This window comes from Orbicella franksi, chromosome 4 (assembly GCF_964199315.1).
Source record: "Orbicella franksi chromosome 4, jaOrbFran1.1, whole genome shotgun sequence".
NCBI classification, from domain to species: domain Eukaryota; kingdom Metazoa; phylum Cnidaria; class Anthozoa; order Scleractinia; family Merulinidae; genus Orbicella; species Orbicella franksi.
Genome location: NC_138148.1, coordinates 10,640,303 through 10,664,800, shown reverse-complemented (window position 1 = coordinate 10,664,800; position 24,498 = coordinate 10,640,303). Strand labels below are relative to the sequence as shown.

General features: G+C 37.9%; 3 protein-coding genes across 3 annotated transcripts in view; 1 reads left to right on the top strand and 2 right to left on the bottom strand.

Annotated features, from left to right (window-relative positions):
* Window positions 1–1,265: 1,265 nt before the first annotated feature.
* On the bottom strand, window positions 1,266–5,030 carry LOC145484600 (U4/U6 small nuclear ribonucleoprotein Prp31-like). Its single transcript, XM_081463197.1, has 3 exons — window positions 4,057–5,030; window positions 2,815–3,249; window positions 1,266–2,317 (listed from the first exon to the last, which is right to left on the bottom strand). Exons 1-3 carry the CDS (start codon window positions 4,879–4,881, stop codon window positions 2,123–2,125), a joined length of 1,455 nt encoding a protein of 484 aa, XP_081319323.1. The 5' UTR covers window positions 4,882–5,030; the 3' UTR covers window positions 1,266–2,122.
* Window positions 5,031–5,070: 40 nt separating this feature from the next.
* LOC145484660 (small nuclear ribonucleoprotein Sm D2) lies at window positions 5,071–7,063 on the top strand. The gene is made up of 2 exons (XM_081463265.1): window positions 5,071–5,183; window positions 5,352–7,063. The coding sequence occupies exons 1-2, from the start codon at window positions 5,173–5,175 to the stop codon at window positions 5,698–5,700; spliced, it is 360 nt and encodes a 119-aa protein (XP_081319391.1). The 5' UTR covers window positions 5,071–5,172; the 3' UTR covers window positions 5,701–7,063.
* Window positions 6,657–24,498, bottom strand: part of LOC145484579 (uncharacterized) — a 29,539-nt gene continuing 11,697 nt past the window's right edge. Inside the window, exons 12-29 of the mRNA XM_081463169.1 lie at window positions 24,114–24,259; window positions 23,129–23,303; window positions 21,712–21,903; window positions 21,099–21,344; window positions 19,665–19,826; window positions 18,480–18,596; window positions 17,903–18,016; window positions 17,087–17,200; window positions 16,316–16,429; window positions 15,676–15,703; window positions 14,778–14,869; window positions 14,515–14,634; window positions 13,871–13,984; window positions 10,118–10,216; window positions 9,961–10,011; window positions 9,745–9,789; window positions 8,994–9,110; window positions 6,657–8,253 (exon numbers count right to left, since the gene is read on the bottom strand). Of these exons, the coding sequence (XP_081319295.1) occupies window positions 8,117–8,253; window positions 8,994–9,110; window positions 9,745–9,789; window positions 9,961–10,011; window positions 10,118–10,216; window positions 13,871–13,984; window positions 14,515–14,634; window positions 14,778–14,869; window positions 15,676–15,703; window positions 16,316–16,429; window positions 17,087–17,200; window positions 17,903–18,016; window positions 18,480–18,596; window positions 19,665–19,826; window positions 21,099–21,344; window positions 21,712–21,903; window positions 23,129–23,303; window positions 24,114–24,259 (2,183 nt within the window). The 3' untranslated portion in view covers window positions 6,657–8,116. The remainder of the gene's footprint in view (window positions 8,254–8,993; window positions 9,111–9,744; window positions 9,790–9,960; window positions 10,012–10,117; window positions 10,217–13,870; window positions 13,985–14,514; window positions 14,635–14,777; window positions 14,870–15,675; window positions 15,704–16,315; window positions 16,430–17,086; window positions 17,201–17,902; window positions 18,017–18,479; window positions 18,597–19,664; window positions 19,827–21,098; window positions 21,345–21,711; window positions 21,904–23,128; window positions 23,304–24,113; window positions 24,260–24,498) is intronic.

Below are 24,498 nucleotides of genomic sequence, written 5' to 3'. Positions count from 1 at the left end.
GCCGGTTTAAACCTCTGTACAATCATTGCAAAATATTATATTTACACCGCTTCAAAAAATGAGGAAGATTATTTCTTAGACGCTTTCTTGGCTATCCTTAAAAACAAAATAGAAATAGAAACTAGCAGAGCAAAGGTGCAAGTTAAACTGTAAATATAGCTAAATATACTGTAAATTGTCGCTTTTTTTGTCTTTTTTTTTTTTTTTTTTTTTTTTTTTTTTTGCAGTTTTCACTAGTTCTAGTAACCGTAGTAAAAGTTTGTAGTAATTGTCCGCGATTAAAAAGTAGTGTAACGTAACGTAACGTAAGCGGTTTAAATAATACTGTTGTCAAGCATTGTAATTAGAGCAAGTTGTAATTAGCGTAAGTAGCTGTATTGTTGTAGTTTTATACGTAGTGTTTTGTAATTAATAATGTAAGTATGCGTGCTGTAAAAAATAGATAATTAATAATAATAAAAAAATTAAAAAAAATTAAAAAAAAATTAAAAAAAAGAAGCTACAATAGCCGCTAATTATCCATGTTTATGGGGCACAATTTTGGTTTTGTTTCTTGAATCTCAGCCGAGTCGACCGGGCTGAAAGTGAACAAATAACAAAATTCTTCCCGTAAACTGAGCTTGGCCTATTTCTCAGATGGGTGAAAAAAAGATTCGGGCGAAGAAAAGTCAAGAAGGAGAGGAACCGCCACTAACTGCCCCTGGGCCTCCGAGGATGAGCTTGGCCCTGCAGTACTACTTTGAAAGGCAACGGATGCTGAAGATTTAAGTCACTTCTACATATTTGGGACGTTTTGTAAGTACTGTGTGGCACTTAATTTTTTCGCGGGAGTTTAATTTTGCGGATCTGCAATTTTGCGGGTACTAATAGTTGCGATTGTAAAAGACAGTTTTAATTGATGGGTATTCATTTTTGCGATTTTCAGGAAGTGGTCATTATTCAGAAGCCATGATACCCTCTTAACGCTTTAAAAATTGTTAACAACAATTTTTTAGGTCCCTCGTGATCCAATGAACTCTTCTAGGCCACTGGCTTGCTTTCTTCCAAAACTGCCCACGGGACTTATTTATCAGACATATGTTCTAGGTAGTCCCGGACTATAAGGGAAGCAGGGATGGCGCAGTGGTGAGAGCACTCGCCTCCCACCAATGTGGCCCGGGTTCGATTCCCGGACCCGACGCCATAACTGGGTTAAGTTTGTGTTGGTTCTCTTCTCTGCTTCGAGGGTTTTTCTTCGGGTTCTCCGGTTTTGTCCCCTCAGCAAAAACCAACATACAGCTGATTCCAGCTGGCTGTAAGCTGTGCTCCAAGGTCACACATGGACCGTATAGCGGCTGCCAGAGGCGCCAATGTATGCTTTCGGTTCGACCTTGTTGAGCTGCGTCGTTGCTGTACTTCGCGACGGCGATTAGCCGCGACAATTATTATTATTATGTACAGAGGACAATTTCATCGCGTTATGTTTGCGAGTCGAATTTTAGTGACGTATGAGCAGTCATGTAATTTACTTGTTTCTTAGCACCAGATATTACCATAGCAGCTACACCTCAGACAAAGTTTCCAACACAGTAAAAAAATTCAACCACTTTGACAGTAAAAGAAACCATGGTGTTTGTAAAGGACGTGACTCTAAACTTCTCTCCCCGCTAGTGCTAGATTCCTGAAATTTGATCAGCAAAATACTTTGACAGACTGAAGAGATAAGTTATATTTTTTACATCCAATTTCTATTACAAACACTGTATTCTGTAACATGTGTGTAATGTTACAGCCGGAACTAGAAACAAAGATTTTTGTAACTAGTCCATTTAAGACACAGCAGATTTTTCCGTGAAGAGTTCAATGATGGCTTCCCAAAACTTCACTCGCTAAAATCACTCTGTATAGTGCTGGAGTCTTTTGTGTATGTGAAAAAGTAATTTACCACATTAACAACTGAGTTAGTATGAAAAACATCCAAAGCTACTGTTAACATTGTGAGCTCCACTAGCCTGTACCATTTCAGAAAAATACAAAATTATTATTCTCATCAAAACTAAAAACAGTGTCCAAGTTTCTGTACGAGAATAAAAACAGCGCACAAGTCAGTTTGGTCGCCATCATCTGGGCCAGTGATCTTTAATCATTGTTTCTTGACCTTGAGGAAGCCTGCTGTGCTTGAGAAATACTTGGCATCTTCTACTTTCTTCTCCACTGCCTGAGGACTGACAATCTCCAGGCCCTGGAGTGGAGTGAAGGCAACACTAGAGGCTGTCCCTGAGACAGCTCGGCGAACAGTTGTTTGACCACCCATACCTTGAGACTGCTGAAGACTCCGCTATAAAAACAACACACATGTAAATCACTTGGAGTCTGGTACATGAAGAGCTTGTGATAAGAAACCTTCAAGAAAGTGTTGGACACAAGCAGAAATCCCAAAATGTTCTGCATGATGACAGAAGCAGTAAGAAGCTTTAAGGCAAGAGAGGAATTTGTTTGTGTTGGTCTCTCTACATTTAATGGCTGCATTACCAGTATTTTTGTCTTGATTCGTAGAACTTTATAGAAGTCCCACAAGGGAACTCCCAGCAGCACTCAGTTGTTTAACACATTCTCACTGTAACTTACAATGCTTTTGCAGCAGTTTAATTTATGTTTTTTTTTAGTAAAACCCCAGGTTTTAACTGCAATCCTTGGTCAATGAATAAAAATAACAACAGCAATCTTCGGTCAGTTTAATCTTAAATATCTTCGTAGAAAAGAAAACAATTTACAGTCGCACATGTTTTTATTTTCTCCACTTTCTCAGAGAATAGCAAAATATACACCTCTTACCTGCAGACGTTTGGAGATGGACACCTGAGTCTTTTTATCAACAGCCGGCGTTCGTACCCGGCCTGTGTTCTCCTTCCTACCCATTGTACCCACAGAGAAACCCAAGTCAGTCTGGTAAACATCCTCACCAATCTGACCAAACTCTAATCTGTTAGCTTGCCTCCTCATCTCAGTCACAGCAAACTTCTCTTTCATTTTCCGCACCCTGCGGCCACCCCTCTTCTTACGAGGGGCATCATCTGGCCTTGGCAGAGCTTTGGCTTCCTTAAGGGGTGGAGGCTCCATCCACTTGTCAAATTTCCCTTCAATATTCTCTCTGAGTTGCTGTCCTACAGATCCGTCTGTGCTCTCGTGGAAGCTGTCAACTCTTGCTGCAAGGGAACACTTTGATGCCACCACTCTAGCAGCTTTCTTTCTTAAATCAGCAGGCATGTCCTAAAATAAAAGATGTTGACAATGATTTTTAATCTGGTAGCTTCTAAGCAGGTTTTAAGCCAAAAGTTGAAAAGTAGCCATCTAAAATGTACTATAAGGCCTGCTCAAATGAGCAATTTATAAGGCAGCAAATGAAAAATAAAACAATTTTCTTTAGAAAATGGCCGTCCACAAGAGGACACACGTCTGGCTAGAAGCCTGCTTCTAAACCACATTGCACCGGAGTACACAACGGCCTAAATTATGATACTTTTAGTTTAAATTAGTTTAAATCCTCTTGGTTGAAACAAAACTTCTTATTCATTGCAATCACTGGTAAAATATTTTTGTTACATATGCATGGGCCTATTAGCAAGGGAGCTTGTAACCTGGATGTCATGGTAATAATAATGAGACAAAGGGATGGAATTTTCACATGTTTATACACTGCAGCACACATATCTCAATAATTTTGTAGTATGCAAATTCTTACAAAATGTATGTCAAGCCGTTTTATAACAGTGAGACCGCAGCAGTGCCTCAGTTTGTAAGCATGCATGTTCAATCATTGATCTTAAAACTGCTGAAATTTTCATGTGTATTTGTTCATTTCACTGGCTGAAGGTCATTTACCAAGCACTGATGGCAGCCGATGGAAGTGGACAAAAACTCCCATCTCATCCTGTTTGATTCAGTATCAACAGATAACAAATGTGGTCTGAAATGTCCGACATCTTCTTGTCCTAATCCCCGAGAGTCACGGGTGAGATTAGGATTAGGGCGAGAAGATGTCTGGCATTTCAGACCAATAAAAAATGCTGTACTTACCTGTATAAATTCACTGAAGTATATGTGTCCAGTATGTGGCATGATTGCTGCACTGGAAAATCCTGACAAAGTTTTCTTCTGGGATCCCAACAAAAGAACATTACAAGCCGGCATTTTAGACAAGCTTGTTAGTCCACCAGCTGATCCCATGAGTTTGGCAGCAGTTGATGCCCCGACAATGATAGAAAGATTAGGTGCAATGAATGTCATTCTAGATTCAACATACTGAAATATCTTGAACTTGGCATCCAGCAAATCACTAACAGTCTTACAAGCCTCCATGAGACGTTCTACTTCATCTTCTTCGAGCTTTTCACCCTGAGTGGTCGAAGCTGTGACGCTGACGACCATCTTCGTGGCTGGAGGAAGAACGTCTGTCAAGTCAACCTTAGATGCTTCTAGATCGTTGCCTAATAGTTCTACTGTGCGGATATAGTCCAACGGATTAGGAACCAGTGATTCCAACTCTGGGAAACGTTTCATGTAAAGATCTCGGAGATATTTGTGAATGATGTTGATTTCGTTGTCGATTTCAGCCGTTAGATTGTTAGCTTCCACAATCAACTGATACTCGGGGTCGACTTCCACGGGACCGAACACGCGATCGCGGGTTTGGTTCCCGAATTGTTCGATCCCAGCGAGAACGTCATTTAACTGTTTACTGTCTTTTAGTTTAGCAACACTTTTGACGGACTTTGAATCCGTGTCTACACCGCTTGTTGTTTCCATCGCCTCTTCGATTCCATCCTCATTGTCTCTAAACTCGACGTCACCTTCCTCGGCGGCCTCTTCTAAATCTGCCAAAAGTTCGTCCGCAAGAGACATTTTGTAATAATTTCACCACCAAAGAACAACTCTGGGTTCTTCTAAGGAGAAAAGAGCTCTTGGAAATATCTTAAAAGCCTTTCTTCCGAGGAACTGTCTCCCTTAGCTGTCGACGCAAGTCCAACGCAGAGAGGACGGTGAATAAAGGGGTGGCTACCAAGCAAAAGTCTTATTACGCATGCGGTGTAAAAAATACGCGCCAGCGATTGTATTTGGCATCGACGCTTCGAAACGTTCCTCAAAGTTTTTGTAAGAAACGAGGCTGTAATCGTAAAATATCTCGGTGGAAAAATGACATCCTTGTAAGAAACAACTTATTTTTTTATTACTTGTTATCATTAAGTTTGCATAGTGTTTTTTCTTTACAATGCGACTTGTCGATGCTGCAGATCTTTGAGGCAAAGTTGTAGTTGTCATCAAGACGGTTTGTCAGTCACTGCCCTTCTTTACTCTTCTCTTTTTCTCCGTAGAATGGCCAAGCCGAAGAGCGAAATGACTCCAGAGGAGCTGGCTCAAAGAGAGCAAGAAGAATTCAACACGGGTCCTCTATCAGTTTTAACGCAATCAGTGAAGAATAACACTCAAGTTCTGATCAACTGTCGAAACAACAAAAAGCTACTTGCTAGGGTGAAAGCGTTCGACCGACATTGTAACATGGTTCTCGAGAACGTCAAAGAAATGTGGACTGAAACACCAAAGTCTGGAAAAGGGAAAAAGGCTAAGCCAGTTAATAAGGACAGATACATCGCCAAGATGTTCCTCAGGGGAGATTCTGTGATTTTGGTGTTAAGAAATCCAATGGCAACCGCGGGAAAGTAGACTTCTACATGCATTGTAATATCCTCGAGCATAAAATCGTACGTTGATGTCATTTTGACTGTTTGTGGCTTTTAAGTTGGAGCAGCGTTACAAACACTACTGCTACAGTATCATCCACTAGGATGTTTTTTTCATAAGTATTCTATACATATACAGTGTAACTAGGTCTGGATATTAAAAAATTCACAAGACAGCCTAAAGTGTACTACCAGCTCATCATCTCTTCTTCAGTTGCATGTGGCAAACACAGCTTCATTTCACTGGGTGTAAAGACTATTTAAAGGTCGGCACACACAAGGGGACTTGCCCCACGAACAGTTCACACGAAACGTTTTGAGCAACAAGTCACGGGTACTTGTCCCAAAAATTCAAACCAGTTTGAATTCGTGGGACCAAATTTTAGTCCCTGCGACTAGATTTTCTGGTAAAGTGGCTAGTTCACACAATGGGACTTATCCCCGTGACTAGTTGCAGGGACTAGTCGAAGGGACTCCTCAGAAGAGGGAAGTGCATGAGAATTAAGTACGTTGTCCAGAAAAAGAGCATTGCAACCACGTCCAGGCCAGAGCTCAAACCACGACTGCTCAATCAATACCCCAGTGCACTAATCATTTATAGGCCACCCACTACTGCACTCAGATCTGCAGGTTCTCTTAAATTATGCAACTGGAAATTTAAGAGAACCCCCTGGAACTGGGTGCAGTAGTTCAGCTGTGTCTATCATGCCCTGTTATGCCTTTTGAGTTACATCAATGCAAGGGCAAATCTTCAAGGGATCTTGCACAGAAATGGGTGTTCCCTAGTGGCACCTGTAGACTTGGCACGGGATACAAAAAAATTGGACTCCACTCCCACCAACAGTACTTCAGAGTATGCTCTTTCACAACACAAAACTACATCTGCATTTCCTTTGTAAATCAATGTTCAAAATAAGAACTCTGTTATTCAAGTTACTATTTATTTAAACTAATTGACAATATTTTAAGAATACAATACGTGCTCTGCGAGGGCTCATGAAAATATTGCCACTGTTGTGCCCTCTTTTTGCACAGTTTTCATAATTCTTTAACATTACAACTGGAATGCATAAATTACAATAAACTAATTTTAAATAATTACTAGCTAGAATTTGATTTAAGTGCTAGAAAATTACAATGTTATTTGCATACGTAAGTAAGTTTGACTTCTGGGAATGTAAAAGTCATGTTTTGTAAAAAAAATATTCTGACATATAAAAAAATGACCTAAGTTTAGCTAATGCTAGAAACTGGCTTAAAAATATGTTATAAAAAAATACCAACTGAAGAGGAATTAACTTATCAGCCACAAACTTGTTTTTGAAAAATGTACGATACATTGAATTTTTTTTATGATGAATACACAGTCAAGCTTTAAAGTACAAACAAAGCACTTTAGTAGAAACAACAGAAATCACTTAACTGATAATATGAAATCCACCATCTCATTTTATGAGTATCATGTGAGTTAAAAGAAAACAACAACAATAAAGGGGTAACTGCACAAACCTCAAGTCTCACAATTATAACAGAAGGTAAACGCTTCGATAGTAGGAAAAGGTTTTGGTGTCTTACAGTGCAACTCAAAAAAGTGTGCACGCTGAAATTAAAAATGAGATTAATGTTCTGTATTTAGATGGTTTTCACTGTCATGCAACAAAAAAATAAATCAAAAACTATTCAGTGGATAAAGTCAAGAAATTGTAATGTTATAGGAGATAAATACAGAATACACTTCTTCAAGTTTTGGGTCTCTGCGTCGTCCCAAACTTCGAATATTCATCGAAATGTTTTGTGCAAATAATTATACAGAGCCCAGTATGGAGTCGCCATGTTGGTGGAGCTCCGTGCTCCACCAATATGGCAGAGGAAAATAGTGCAAACATCTGGAACTTTCTTTGGCTATCTAGGCGACTGATTATCTGAACTGAACCAACAAGCATTTACACAAGCCCTTTTCCTAACACTAAAAGGACTAAAAATCACTAGATAAGTGTATATATTTCCATGAACACGATCGGAGCGGTATAGCACGCAACGTCATAAGTCTGAACTTCAAACTGCGCTGGTTTAGAAGCCAGGCACGCTATTGAGCTGAAAAGTTCTAAACAGATATAAGTTTAGATCCCCTTATGCCTGATGAGGATAAAAACGTTCATGGCTCTTTAGTTTTGGATTTTTGAATTCGATGATGTCATGTGAAAATGATCTATATGTGTGGTGAGGAAAGACTAATTTGATGAGAGGAACAATCTACAACCCTAACAAAAATTCTGTATTTCTGTGGTTTAATCTACTGCCTGATCAGTCATATTGGCACAATTAGCACTGTTATTTATTTTGACACCCACAGAGGAACACAGCTGAGTAACTACTCCACCCTCCCCTCCCACTAGTCATTATCCACTAGCATTGTTGAGTTTGTCTTTGCTGAAGGGGACGACACCTTCATCCCCCAGAGTACTGTAAGCTGGGTTTGTGTACATCATCTCTCCACTGGAGTAATTTACGTCCTCCACACCATCAAATCCAAATCCTTAGAAAAAAAAAAAGTAACAGTACAACAATATTAAGTAACATTGGCTAGTCGTTGCCAATTTTATCCCCCTATGTTGCCATCGGCATCGTCAAAGCTAACCACTCATTAACTTCTCTTTACAGATGCCTCTACACGATGTAAAGTTCAATTGGTCCCAGAGAAGCCAGAATTCATACAATCTCTGACTCTATAGTACATGTACAGACACTTCAATACAAACAGCCTGCTCTGGCACATGTGTGTCCATATTAAAGCGATTTGACTGTAAAATATACCTGCCTACCTTACGTGAGTCAAAAACATATTTTTATCTAAGCAGAGCCAGGATTTTCAAAGATCACCCAAAGAGTTCTAAAGGCTCTCTGTGGGTCGAAGTCTCAGGACATGTGCTCATTCCCAGAACTTTTCCCTTCTAAAATCAAAGAAGTCTGGGGGAAGCTAAGCAATGCCAGCATTTACAGGGCCTCTTATTTTCTAAAATTTGTTTTGAGATTACAAATTTTTTGCTAGTGAGTCAGAAAGGATATAACAGGTCAAATGTTTCAATTAGGTATGAGAAATGGGCCTGCGGTCAGAGCGATTTAAGGCAATGGTTTACTGTGACAGTTTATCTCGAGCAGTCATATTTTTGAATGGGAATGGAGAAACTCAGAATTTATATTCCCAAGGTTGAGCAAGTTCATAGTGATGCATGACAAATCTCTTGCATGACTTTAAAAATCTTGAAAACAACATACTTTGAGGCTTGGGTTTTGCAGACTTTCTTCTCATGTAGAACCACATGGCCACTGCTCCAGCAACTACACCCACAACAGAAAATGCCACTGCGATGCCGATATTCCTGTTCTGGACAGCTGTGTTGAGAAATGTGAAATGCTTTAAATTCTTCAACGTTTTAAACATAATATCGTGATGGTAATTATGCTTGTAATTACAAGGGATGATGTTAGATTCCAAGACATCAAGAAACACAAAAAGAGGGATCACAGATACTAAAGGCATCCGTGGTTGAGTGTCGATTGATACCCTCAATCCACACTTGGTAAGGACAAACTTGATAGACATTCCATCAACACCTTGGTTGACACTCGATCAACACTCCATCGGCATCTTGGTTGACAGTTGGTTAAGAGTCGACTAATTTTCAATCAATGCATATGAGTTGGCCAACACTCAATTGATGATGTCGATTGAGAGTGTCAACTGACACTCAACCACGGATACCTTTAGTACACATGATCCAAAAGAGACTTTGTAGATCATCACATAAGCTTACAAGATCTCAAGATATGACCAAAAAAAATTCAGAAATCCACAATTTTGTAGGCATCATTTTCATCTGCTTATCATGTACATCATGAAAAAAAAAATTGTCATTCCCAAGAAATGGCATTTATCAGTGGTCTGTCCTGTAAAAAAAGAAAAAACATCTGCAGCCTAACAGCTAACACATAATAATAATTATTATTGGTTTAACATGTGGTTCACCTTTTTCTTTATCTTTCGCTTCTTGCTCTCGTCGCTTTGCCTCCGCTATGTAATTTGAATAAATGGTAAAACAATTTTTATGAATAATTTTGCACAGTTTAACTGGTCCTCCAAAACAAACACAACAATAACCACAACCTGTGGCAGCTAAATAAATGTTCTCAATACTTTACTGCCTCATTTTGGGGAAAAACTTTTATTTAATTAACTTATTACCTGTTTGTCTTTCTATTTCTTTGGCTGTGGTGTTTGTTTGGCATTTATCACCTTTTGGAAACAAAGATACTTAATTGATGAATACATTTTAACCATAAACTGACCTGGATGCACAATGACAATGACAAATAAAGGTAACTGCAAAACAAGCTGTTACCTTCAAATCCCTTGAAACAAGTGCAAAAGCTACGCTGTGTTTCTTTGTCACATTCACATGTTCCCTGTCCACAGCCACAAACATCTTCTTCAATATTAACTGTAAAAAATAAATATCAGTATCAGTTACATTGGTTATAGGCCTATTTACCTGTAAACAAAATATTACTTCCAATTACAGGCATTGCATACCTATGAGGCTAGGTTCTTATAAAGATAACATCATAGGTCTGCAGTGCATGCTAAGGCCAAAAGCTCTAAGCTGTTTGCATAAACTGCAGACCTACGATGTTGGCCAATAGTTTTATTCACTTGTGAGCAACTTGACTTGGCCCAAAGCACTCTATGGATTGAGAAATTCAACTCTTTAAAAAAAAAAAATATATATATATATATATGTATATAATAAAAAGTTAAGATGCTTCGAGCCAACAGGGATGCCACGCGCCAGAAGGATCCAAAAGGATTCGTAGTCCAAACCTCAAGTAATGAAATTTGTAGGCAATTGTGGAAAACGAGGACGGACAACTTCGAGCGAAAAAAATATATATATACAGTAAAAAATCTAAGAAATCTAAAAAAAGGTTTAAAAATTTAATAAAAATAAACGTTTCGGTCAAAGACCTTCATCAGTTGCAGTGCAAGTGAATAATAAATTACAATAACCTTAAATAAGTTTACAGTATAAAAAATGACATCATATTACAAAGATGATTACATAACAGGGCGTGGTAACACATGAAAACGAAAAAATTAACCAATGATAAACAATCGGTGATTACTAAGCAAGATACTATGACAATGCGGTACAAAACTCAAAAGACACAAACCAAATAAGAATAAATAATCGAATATAATACAAATAAGATTAATATCAAAAAAGTAACGCGATTCGTCGAGTCAGCCAAAAGTGTGAAGGGACCCGCGTGTAAAATATTCAATGTTCAAAGAAGGCGGTCCCAAAATCCCCAAACAAAGCCCTTGAAACTATGCCGCGGCAAGGCACAACAGGCGCCCTAAACAGGGCCCTTAAACAACAATAATGTAATAAATTCCCCGATGGGGGCCCCTGAGAAAACCTAGCGCTAACAAAGCTAACAAGATCCAAGGTCAGGGCCTTTGAACACCTGAACTAAGATAACCGCCAAATTTGCAAGTTATTTTTGCGCTAATTGTAGTTTATTCTTTTTTTCGAGTGGAATTCCTGACGTTTGTTCAAGCCAAAAGGTGCCAGAGAGAACAACTGTGCACTCCAATATGCCTCTTTAGTGATTAAAAGCTTTTCGATGTTACTTGTATTGTTTGCATTTATCTGCACTTGATCAATACACTGGAAAGAAAAGTCGTTTAAGTCGTGCGGTGTTCTGTTGAAATGCACCGCTACCTCACAAGTCTTTTTCTTGGTCAGCATAGCAGACTTGTGGTTGCGAAATCTAACTCTAAAATCTGTTGTTGTAGAGCCAATGTATTGTAAGTTACATTTCTTACACGAAGCCAAATAAATGATATTTTTTGAATCACAGGAAAGTTTCAATCGTATCTTATAGCTCTTGCCTGTTTGAAAACTTTGGAAAGAATTTGATTCAACAAAGTAGTTGCGACAGAGATCACATCTTGTTCTTTTGCATTTATAGCAACCCTTAACCTCAACAACCTCTTCAATCTTAGTGTTAGAGCCATAACGAGATGGCGCTAACAACTCCTTAAGGTTTTTAGATCTTCGAAAAGAGGCTATGATGGAATTTGGCGGAAAAAATTCTTTTAATTTAGGGTTGGATTCCAAAATACCTAGGTGTTTTCTGATGATGCGACCAACATCAGGTAAATTTGGATTAAATGTTGTTACAAATGGAAACAATTTCTTCTCAGCTTTGGCACGAGTTCTAAGTAAGTCAGTTCTAGATGTAGTTAAGGCTTTAGAAAATTGATCTTCCACTAGTTTTGTGGGATAACCACGAGCTAGATTTAACTTTACATCTCATCGGGGGTTTCATCCAGACAGACGTTTATTCAAAGCCAACTGATAGCCACTTGTATCTTCCACCATCAAGTGCTCACCCCAAACACGTTTTCAAGGCTATCCCTTATGGCATAGCAACTAGGTTACAGAGAAACTGCTCTGAACAAGTATTTCTTGCCGAGAGAACAACTGAATACAAGGGTTATCTAGTCAATCAGGGTTATCCCACAAAACTAGTGGAAGATCAATTTTCTAAAGCCTTAACTACATCTAGAACTGACTTACTTAGAACTCGTGCCAAAGCTGAGAAGAAATTGTTTCCATTTGTAACAACATTTAATCCAAATTTACCTGATGTTGGTCGCATCATCAGAAAACACCTAGGTATTTTGGAATCCAACCCCAAATTAAAAGAATTTTTTCCGCCAAATTCCATCATAGCCTCTTTTCGAAGATCTAAAAACCTTAAGGAGTTGTTAGCGCCATCTCGTTATGGCTCTAACACTAAGATTGAAGAGGTTGTTGAGGTTAAGGGTTGCTTTAAATGCAAAAGAACAAGATGTGATCTCTGTCGCAACTACTTTGTTGAATCAAATTCTTTCCAAAGTTTTCAAACAGGCAAGAGCTATAAGATACGATTGAAACTTTCCTGTGATTCAAAAAATATCCTTTATTTGGCTTCGTGTAAGAAATGTAACTTACAATACATTGGCTCTACAACAACAGATTTTAGAGTTAGATTTCGCAACCACAAGTCTGCTATGCTGACCAAGAAAAAGACTTGTGAGGTAGCGGTGCATTTCAACAGAACACCGCACGACTTAAACGACTTTTCTTTCCAGTGTATTGATCAAGTGCAGATAAATGCAAACAATACAAGTAACATCGAAAAGCTTTTAATCACTAAAGAGGCATATTGGAGTGCACAGTTGTTCTCTCTGGCACCTTTTGGCTTGAACAAACGTCAGGAATTCCACTCGAAAAAAAGAATAAACTACAATTAGCGCAAAAAATAACTTGCAAATTTGGCGGATTATCTTAGTTCAGGTGTTCAAAGGCCCTGACCTTGGATCTTGTTAGCTTTGTTAGCGCTAGGTTTTCTCAGGGGCCCCCATCGGGGAATTTATTACATTATTGTTGTTTAAGGGCCCTGTTTAGGGCGCCTGTTGTGCCTTGCCGCGGCATAGTTTCAAGGGCTTTGTTTGGGGATTTTGGGACCGCCTTTTTTGAACATTGAATATTTTACACGCGGGTCCCTTCACACTTTCGGCTGACTCGACGAATCGCGTTACTTTTTTGATATTAATCTTATTTGTATTATATTCGATTATTTATTCTTATTTGGTTTGTGTCTTTTGAGTTTTGTACCGCATTGTCATAGTATCTCGCTTAGTAATCACCGATTGTTTATCATTGGTTAATTTTTTCGTTTTCATGTGTTACCATGCCCTGTTATGTAATCATCTTTGTAATATGATGTTATTTTTTATACTGTAAACTTATTTAAGGTTATTGTAATTTATTATTCACTTGCACTGCAACTGATGAAGGTCTTTGACCGAAACGTTTATTTTTATTAAATTTTTAAACCTTTTTTTAGATTTCTTAGATTTTTTACTGTATATATATATTTTTTTCGCTCGAAGTTGTCCGTCCTCGTTTTCCACAATTGCCTATATATATATATATATATATATATATATATATATATATATATATATATATATATATATATATATCAAAAATTCATTTTTCAAAAAAATCAAAATTTCTTTTTCAAGAAATCCAACTTACACTGTTCACAGCTCCTTCCTCTCCAACCAGGACAACAGTCACATTCAAAATCATTCACTTTGTCGATACACTTTCCTCCATGCTGACACAGAGAGGGTTTGCAATCATCGATATCTATGGACAGAAAAACATTAATAGATTGTACTTCGATGTTACACCAGGAATGAAGAAATCACGACTAGTGTACAACCTGTTGCCACTGCACATGGCTTTCACTGAATTGGAACCTAAACAGATTTTTGAGGTACTTGACAAGAGTCTTCATCACCAGACAGGAAGATAATGTCAACTCTAGATCTAGCATACTGTCAGCTCAGTGTGATTGCAATGACAAGAAGTGGGAGTCAGTTTTTAACTGGCGCATATCTCTCACCATTATACAAACAACATTACTGAATAAATATGGTGTCAAGACACCAATAGTGCAACTCTCAATACAATAAGAATGCTTAATTTCAACCTTCTTGCACATGTGATCAAGATTTTCGAGGAACTTTCGATCAAACTTTCAGTGGCTCTTGTTCTCAATTAAGTGTTTCCAATGGATATAAGATGGCAAATACCCCAATGATCACTTAAAAACTAACAATTTCTGATTCATAAAATGTTAAACTGATACAGTATGCATGGACCTGTTTACTTACTTGTGGCACACTGTGGGCCTGTGAAACCTGAGGGACAAACACATTTGTAGCTACCCAATGTGTTCACACACCGATATCCTGCCGGACAGACGGCATCACCTGTTGTACATTCATTGACATCTGGGGATAAAATAACATATGCATAATAAATATCATATCAATCTGCTTATCCTGTAAGGACCTAACCATAAAAATCAAGCAAGTTGAAATGCTACAGGGCATTGTTCTTTTATTTTGTTTCAGGTGAACCAAACAGAACCAACCTTGGCCTTTATCACATCTGTCACCTGTGAAACCTGCTAAACAGTTACAGGTGTAAGATCGGATTCCATCGACACAGGAGCCTCCATTGAGACTGTAGGATAAAAGGAAAGGTTTACACATTACATGGAGAATGCCACATACACGTAAAGACATGCTATTCATTCATCCAACAAGAGGTCAATACATCGGTGGCATCACAGTAACAAGCAATGTATGAAACAGTTGTGAAATTTACTAGGAAACACTGCCTTTCAGAAAGCCAGTTATTTTAATATAAAATTCCAAAATGTAAAATACCAAGGCTAAAAAATAAAATAGTAAATTAAAAATTAAAAACAATAAAAGCCTGGCAAAGGGACAAAGAAGTAACATGTGATGGACTATCACGGAATCTAGAGGACCTACAGGTAGGTCAAATTATTTGACCATGTGTTCTAATGGCATCTTAACGGTTGAGTGTCGATCAATACCCTCAGTTGACATCCTCAATCAACCCCTCGATCGACACTCCATGAACACTCCATTGACTATTCGGTTGACACTTGATTGACACTCCATCGACATCTCAGTCGACAGTTGGTCAAGAGACGACTCAGGTTTTGATCAATTCATATGAGTCAGTCAACACTAAGCCGACTATCGACCGACTGTTGATATAGTGTCAACCAAGTATAGACCGGGATGACAATTGGGTAGTGATTGAGATGTTAATCAAGGGTATCAATCAAGAGTATTGATCGACACTCAACTGCAGATGCCTTTAGTACAAATGATCCAAATAATCCACAAATGCCTCACAGAACAGTGGATTATTCTGTTTTTCCTGGGAAAGAGAAAATATTGTTTTGTCTCACAAAAGTCAATAAAATTAGTTTTCAAAATGTTATATTCACTCACCATGAGCCTGCTTCACAGTCATTGATCTCTAGATCACAGAAGAGAAGAGAAACAAAATAAATTTAAATGCACTTTTGAACTGAACCACCCCTTAATATTTTCTAGGTTAGAAAAACACCAGAGAAGGGATATATATTATACCACATAAATGAGGATGAACACAACAGATTCAAATGACAAAGTTGAAAATACATGTATTGGACAATTTTTTCAATATGTCTGTCTGCAACAATGCTCCCTTAATAGAAAAGTTTCAATAACTATTAAATAATGATTAATGGCTTTGTTTTTAACTCAGCTATGATACATTTCTTCAAATTTTCTTTCTCTAACATTATGTACATACATACATACATACGTTTATTTGATAAGTAGGTTTAAAATAAGCAACTGTACTGCTGATGTGGACCTACTACCACTAAGTCTATATAAGAGAAACAGAAATTTACAATACAATTGTCATAAAGCTAAAATAATATATACAATAACGATAAAAAGAGTAATCAAATAATTTAAAAATACCTAAATTCAGGGTTCTTATTATAATTTACAGAGCATTCCTTTTGGAAACTGATGTCTCTGACATAGGTCTCGATCGATGTAGCTAGCAGATTAATGGTTTTTAGCTTTTCATACTTACTTGTGTTACAATTTTTTCCAGTGAAATCACCTTTACAATGACACTTAAATCCACCTGGCAAGTCCAGGCAATCCGCATTGCTACCACAAGACGAGTTCAAACACTCGTTTATGTCTATAAGGAAACAAATAAAATGCCAAGTTAAGAAAAAGTTGACTTCTAAATTTAATCTTAATCTTAGCTATTAAAAAGAACTTTTGTTGTGAGCTAATTGTTTTGTTGTTGATCCAATCTGAACAATTCAGGTTTCTTTGGTCTTTGCCACTAGTGGATGTTGATGGAATCTTAAACTCTTCCTCCCTCCATTTTTTTCTACAAATAAATTTTGTTTGTTTAAGGCCCAAACCTTTTGTTCTCAGCCTTTTCCGTTTTGAATCACAATTAACATTGTTTAAAATAATTGACTGTAATTAACAGTATGAGATCAAGCAATGTCTGACCAAACTATACAACTGTCAGACTAACTAATGAAATGCGCTTGCACATGGGACAGTGGGCACTGATTTACATCATTCAGTGTTCAGAGATACATGTAATGTACATGTTTTGAAACTTCAATCGCAATGTTCTGCTCATTTAATTAATTTCCAGGCATGTATTAGATATCATTGGAAATTATAGCCCCAAGAAAATATGCACGCTGACTGGTTTAAGTCATGTTTCTTCGTAGAAACATGGTACATGTTCTCTATTATTTTTTAAAATAAGACACTTAAGTTTTTAATCATCACATGTAATAAAATCAACCAAATCCTGCCCAATAATCCTCACCTATTTCACACCTTTCTCCTTCAAAACCTTCTTCACAGCTGCAAGTAAAATTCTCCCCCACATCTGTGCAGTTACCATTTAAACAAGGGTTGGGATTTTCACACCAGGAGGAGTCTAAATACAACAAAAACAGTTAATTCATAGATATATATATTGAAAGGAAGTCCTTGTGATCATCATCTGTCATCCACACATATATAACAGACATCCTGTGATATAAACAATAGTCTGTCAAGTTCATTGACATCTTGCAAAGCACTGCATTACCACAGTTCATCTCACTGTAAAAATATCTTTTGCAGACAAATTTGTGAGACAATTTTCCTTCTCGTTTCAAGAAAATCTCACATGACCTTGCAGGATAATTTTTAATTATTAGTCTTACTTACTACAAAGGGTTGGCATTTGGTAGCAGTGTATTTAAGTTGTGATAATCCCAAATTAGCATAAACTACTATTTTGTTGGCACAGAGCAGAGGGTTGGGTGCACACATGGGTTCAAAGGGCGAAGGGTAAAGAAGGATTAAAGTATGAAATTAGCTGCAGTTAGGAGAGTGAGACATTCTACATTCAGCCCTAGCTGTGTGCAGTTGTAAAATTTGTTTTTCTTTTTCTTCATTATGTGCAAATGTTACTATCCAATCTCTTATACTTCTTTAGTGCTGTTAATTAATTAAATTGCTGTAGGTGGCTTGGCTGTCCAACACGCCCAGTTTAATCATGATGATGTGTGTTTGGATGCATAGTGGAGGCAAAGTGGGGTTTATTGCTTTGAAAATGAGAAACAAAAACCAATTTCAATCATTCGGTACTCACTTGACTGACAGTATATTCCTTTCAGACCCAGAGGACAGATACAGTAATATCCATTGAGCTTGTCCACACAAGTTGAGTTAGAAGTGCAGTTATTGTTCTGACAGTCATCAATATCTGAGAACAAAGAGACAATATTAACAACAAATTAAAGTTGTCTTAGTAGTCAAGAGTGGTTTTCAATTGAGTGTCAAAAGTAATCAGGCAACTACTTTGGTTTTGGTTTTGGTGAGGAGTGGGAAATTCTCTTTTGTGTTCACTAAAAAAAACCCAACATCTTAAACATATACTATTCTTAATTAGGTTGTGATTATTTTTACAAAGTCTCCACTGAGACTAAGAATATTATTTTTAACAGCCACAGTTCTGTCAACTATTCCATCATCATTGTTGTAAGGTATTCTGTTATCGAAAGCACCTCCTGTGATACAAACCAGATCTTGCCAAAACACAAACATTCAAACAAACAAATACCATATATCCCCCCAAAAAAAACTGTCCAGAAAATACTCTTTCATTCCCTATGTGTCACTGGTGCACAAGGTATCTGTAACCTAAAAACCAAAAAGATTTGAATTACCTTCTGTGCAGTTAACACCGGTATAGCCTGGAGCACAGCCACATACATAGCTTGCATTGAATGTCTGCACACATTGTCCACCATGCTGACATGGATTTGGTAAGCATTCATTTATATCTATACATTGAAAGAAGGAAAGAAAGCACAGCTGTAAATAAAAAGAATGACAGAAACTGTGCTCTAAAAGTGTTTAAACTTTGTCTACAGCATAGTTTAATAACTATATTCTTTAACTGTCAATTAGAGGGATTATATGTGTACTTAAAAGGCATCTGCGGTGAAGTGTCGATTGATACCTCAATCATACCCTTAATCAATACTCAGTCGACACTCCATCAACACCTTGGTTGACACTTAGTCCACACTTGATTGCCATCTCGGTTGACAGTCAACAAACTTTTTATCAATGCACAAGTCAGTTGACAGTCGCCTGACTCTTGACCAACAGTGGATCAAGTGTCAATTGAGAGTCGATCAAGTGTTAATAGAGTCTCAATCGGGATATTGATCAAGTGTCAATGAAGATGTCAACTGAGTGTCAATCGCAGGTCAATCAAGTGTATCAATCAACACCCACTGGGGGATGCCTTTAGTACACATGATCCAATTGGAGTAATTTGTTAGATTTAGTGTATGGCAAAATAATCATGTATGATCCAACATCTGATTGTCCACTAATTTTCTATACTCAATCGACACTCCATCAACACCTTGGTTGACACTTAGTCCACACTTGATTGCCATCTCGGTTGACAGTCAACAAACTTTTTATCAATGCATGAGTCAGTTGACAATCGCCTGACTCTTGGCCAACAGTGGATCAAGTGTCGATTGAGAGTCCATCAAGTGTTAATAGAGTCTCAATCGGGATATTGATCAAGTGTCGATGAAGATGTCAACCAAGTGTCAATCGTAAGTCAATCAAGTGTATCAATCAACACTCACTGGGGGATGCCTTTAGTACACGTGATCCAATTGGAGTAATTTGTTAGATTTAGTGTATGGCAAAATAATCATGTATGATCCAACATCTGATTGTCCACTAATTTTCTGCATTCTACAGAAGTAATGCCCAAATAATTGACATCTCCTTGGATCTGGCATATAACTTGTTACAAACATATGGTTTAGACTGCAAAGCTTTCTTATCAACTCTAAATGCACATTCTAACATTCATGATATACCAATTTCACACTTGGTTCCATTCCACCCTGGGTCACACAGACAAGAATACACGTTGACACCATCAACGCAGGTGCCATGTTGTCCACAATAACCAAACTCCGTCCAAGAACCTTCCCCTTCTTGGGAAAATATGTCATTCCTGGGATCACAGTCATCAATATCTGAAGAAAAACAATGATAAACACTTTGTGATAAGCTTCAACAGAAACAGTGAAATTTGTTTCCTCGATGCACTTAGTAAGTCCTGAGATTAAGCCAAGGGGAATTGAGTGGTCTTCACGTTTCATTGATTTGGATATCACTCCAGTTGCAAGGATGCCCTGGGAGGATTCCCTTACGAAAAAGTTCAGGATACCAGTGGGAAAATTTGAATAAGACCAATCCAGCATGGCTTAAGCTGTATTGACCCCTAAAAGATACCACTTAAAATGAAAATGACAGCAATTATGTCTTCAAGTTCACCCTAAAAGATACTTTGATGTTTTAAAATAGTGGTGTTTTGTCCCGAACACCCCAAGTGAGTCCAAAATCTATGATTTATACCCCTTAGCGTGACGACAAGCATCCTCATCTTTTTCACAAGGGAGTTCCCCCCTTCAGAGCATGCTGCACTACCAAGTTTGCCAGTCTTCAAATACATGACCTGATTACAAAGGAAGCCTAGCTAAGTTTCAAGCTGTAATGTTCCTCTCAGGTGATAGTTTGCACTTGGGAGCCATGAAAATATTACATCACTTGAAATCATGTAAGTTTGTGAACAAAATAGTGTCTAACTCATTGTATTGTTCCAGAAAATAACCATACCCCTCCCAGAGAGGAGTTTATGGTTTGAGCCCTTAATCCCACTGGAAACATTGTTAATCATAGATTTTGGTCTCACTTAGGTTGTTCAAGACTGCCCTCCTCTGCCCTTTGAAATTTCCAATAACCCTCTTCAGGATGTGTATGGATATTTTCTGGAACCACACAGTTCCCAAAGTGTTACCTAAACCCTTCACAAAGCTTTGCTCAGAACATTTTGATTATTGCAATATATAAGAAGGCTCAATCCTACAGAATTATCCTGATAGTAGTTGTTCTAGCTACCCAAGAGAAGCAATGGCTTGAAAACTGTGAGCCTCTAAACCAGTAGCAGGAAATAACTGCCATATTAAAAAATAAGGAATGAGAATCATTCCTTTCTGTACGTTATAGTAAGAAAAGAACTGAGTACAGTTGAACCTCTCATACGAGGACACAAAAAAAAGCAGGACCAGAAAAAGAGTCCACTTAAGAGAGGTGCCCGATTATGGGAGGTCAAAAATGCTGCGGCTGGCTACAGGAGGTGTCCATTAGTGGAGGTTCAACTGTACACACAAATGCCAGGTCTATTAAAAATTAATACTGATACTATGCACATTATTTTTACTGTAACAGCATGCTTCATATGATACCTGTTTCACAATGCAGCCCAGTGTAACCTTCGTGACAGTTGCATTTATAACTTAAATCATTCCTCAAACTGCAAGACTTAGTTCCATTACTACACGGCTTCATCATGCATGGGTCAATTTCACAGCTGGAACCATTGTACCCTGTTGGGCAAAGACAGCGACGATCTGCTCGCTCATTTACACATGTTCCACTGTTGTTACAACCTCGTTGAGCACAGTAGTCTATGGGGAATTCACAGTGCCGACCTGCGAGTCAATACACCAGTAAATAGTATATTAAGTTATCGCACAATGAGGAATTAACAGTGACAAGCTGCAAGTAGATATTATATACCAATACATAAATTTTACAAAGTTAATGAAACTTAAAAATGCAGCTCACATTATCAAACAGTCAATCTCATACATGTAGTTACATTTTTTATCAGATGAGTAAATGTATTGAAAGGTTTCACACCGTCAGGTTTCTATGCTGGTTGGTGAAGGAAGTCTAAAGAGAATCCACAACTATACGGACCATTACAATAGCGAGCATTCATTAAGCATCAATGTGTACTTATGGAGACATCCATGACTGGACATTCAACTGATGTACTATTCTTACATTTCTCACCTGTAAAGCCCAGACTACAGTTACAAGTGTAATTTGTAATCTGATCCACGCATGTTGCATTGTTCAGGCACACTGCTGATATGCAATCGTCAGTGTTATTGCGACATAATGGTCCCTCAAAACCTTCAGCACATGTGCATGTGTACTGAGCGATTCCATCGACACATGACGCTCCATTGGCACACTGATGACCTAGAAAACATGCGTTTGTCAACTGTTAGCAATAATTGTTATTGATTCATGCTTAAGTGTTCATCATTGAAGATACACACACAGGAAGTTTGGACATCACCACAGAAGCCTAAGAGTTACTCATGGTGTAACCAAGAACATCTCTCTCTTCTTGTAAGCTCTCCAAACTTCCCAAGTCCAGGCTGAGGTCTAGGAAAAATTACAATGAGCCCAAAGGTACCACCTAACCATAAAATCCTGGGTGCCCAGCGCCTTAAGCTCATATGAAAAAAGTAAGTTTTTGCAGTCCCCCAGAGGCAAAAGTTAGGCACCTGTGGCACCTTGATGCTTCTAGAGCAAACCCCTTCAAGAACATAACTGTGCATCATAATTAACTCAACGTTTATAACATTGCCAATTAAGGATTGGAAATACCTTTCTCTGGTGAAGAAAAGTTAACCTCGTTCAAGCAATGAGCATACATGATGGGATTGGATTTGCGATTACATATACTGAGTTAGATAGCATGGCTTTGCTAGCTGTGTTGTAAAACTTAAGGCTGGTATCACAGGGGTTTCAGAGCTGGGCACTGGGTAAATTGACTGGCTATGAGGACAATAATTATTTAGCCTGGTTTGACTATCTAGAGGAAAGTTTTGAAGTGCAAAAAAAAAAAATTCCAAAGAATTCCAGCGCAAAAAAATTTGTTGGCCAGAGAAAACCAATTGCCCTCCAGCTGAAAACATTACTGAAACCCCTGGGATAAAAAATATTTAGGAATTAACACTTTAACAATATTATTGTAAAGGAACCCTATTCAGAGAGGGGAAAGGGGGCAGAGGAAAGCTGCTAAACATTGGGACATCATTGTACTCAGAACTCAATGTTTCCACAAGGCAACCATATTTTAATATGTACAGAAGAATCCTGATTTTTCGAACCTCCAAGAGAAATGAAAACTGGTTCAAAAAATCGGATAGTTTGAGAAATTGGAGGTAAAATTACAGCGACTGAGGGGAGGGAAATGACTTTTGGTTCGAGTTATCCGGATTTTTGAACAAAATGAGGGTTCGAGAAATTGGGATCCCACTGTATGTTATTTCAAATACAATATTTATTCTTATGACGGATAGTTTTACCTCTTTTAGCCTTGCTTGATTAATTTTGTTTAGTTTGAGTCATTTTTGGTGGCTTTGGAGAAATCAACAAATGAGACAAGAAAACATCTTAAGGGAGGGGTACCTACCCTGACATTCATCAATATTGACATCGCACAACCTTCCAGAATATCCAGCATGGCAGTCACAAGTAAAGTTATTGATGCCATCTTGACAGACACCATCATTACACAGTGAGGGTGAAGTACAGTCATTAATATCGGTTTCACAATCCTTCCCGGTGTAACCAGCTAGACATGTACACTACAAAAGCAATGAAGAAATTCAATGGTCAACATGCAAATTCTCTAATATTAGTGTCTGGTTCCTGTCTGTTGACAATCTCGTTGGTGATCAATTCATTCATCCTCATTACTAATCTTGCATGATTATATATTTATAATGAAAGGAGAAATTGAGAGCTGATCAGTAAAAATTCAAACAAGTGAAATAACCTGCACGGGATACTACACACTAAAATGACTCATACGTTATTTATTATCTCACAGTTTCTTTCCTAAAAACCTTTTTTTTTTTCTTTTCAAATCATGTTTTGCCCTGTGATAAACATTACTGCACCTTTCAATGATAAACAAACTATGCTTAAGTAATGGTATTGTGTTTTGCTGCTGACAATCATCTTAGCAAACCTCTCAGGAAAAAAAGTTTATAATCACCTCGACGGGTTGAAAAGCTTTGTGTTAAGGTCTGCATTTAAATTAAGATTGGTGAATTTTGATCCGTTTTGTTTGTTTCTGTTCTCAAGGTTCCTTGGCTGTCGTCGCAAGTTAGGTTTTCAAATGCAGAGTTCACATATTATTGAAAGATGTAGTAATGAGATGAGTGTCTATTAGCTTCTGTAAATTACTTCTGGAATTTCAAAAATAACATGTTTCCTTAAAAATCTCATGATCTTCATTTTAGCCAGAGAGCTGCAGAAATGAACCACACCTCTGACACTACCAGGAATTTACAAGAAATTTAAGCAACTCAAGTTTTCCCTTTGGCCTTTTTTCTTTGCCTTCTTCTAAATGAGAGCCATTTACTTTACCAGCAATGCATGTTGACTCTTACATTGTAGTCAAGATGCAGATCCTGACAAGTCGCTCCATTCTGGCAGGGAAGCAATGTACATTCATTTGTGGAATTACTGCATGTCCGGCCAAGGTAACCATCAGGACAGCTACAGCGAAAGTTGTTCACTTCATCATGGCAGGTCCCTAGACAAAAAAGTTCATAATATAAGCTTGACTCAATAGGAGGGCTAAAAGGGATGATATCAGTACTTGTCTAAAGGCAATTAAAACAATAACAAAAAAGATTACAAAGCCATTTAGCCATTCTGAATTCAGCACATGCGGATCATGGGTACTAAAGGCATCTGCTGCTGAGTGTCGATCAATACCCTCCATCCACCCTCAATCAACACTCCATCAACATCTCAATTGATGATCCGCTG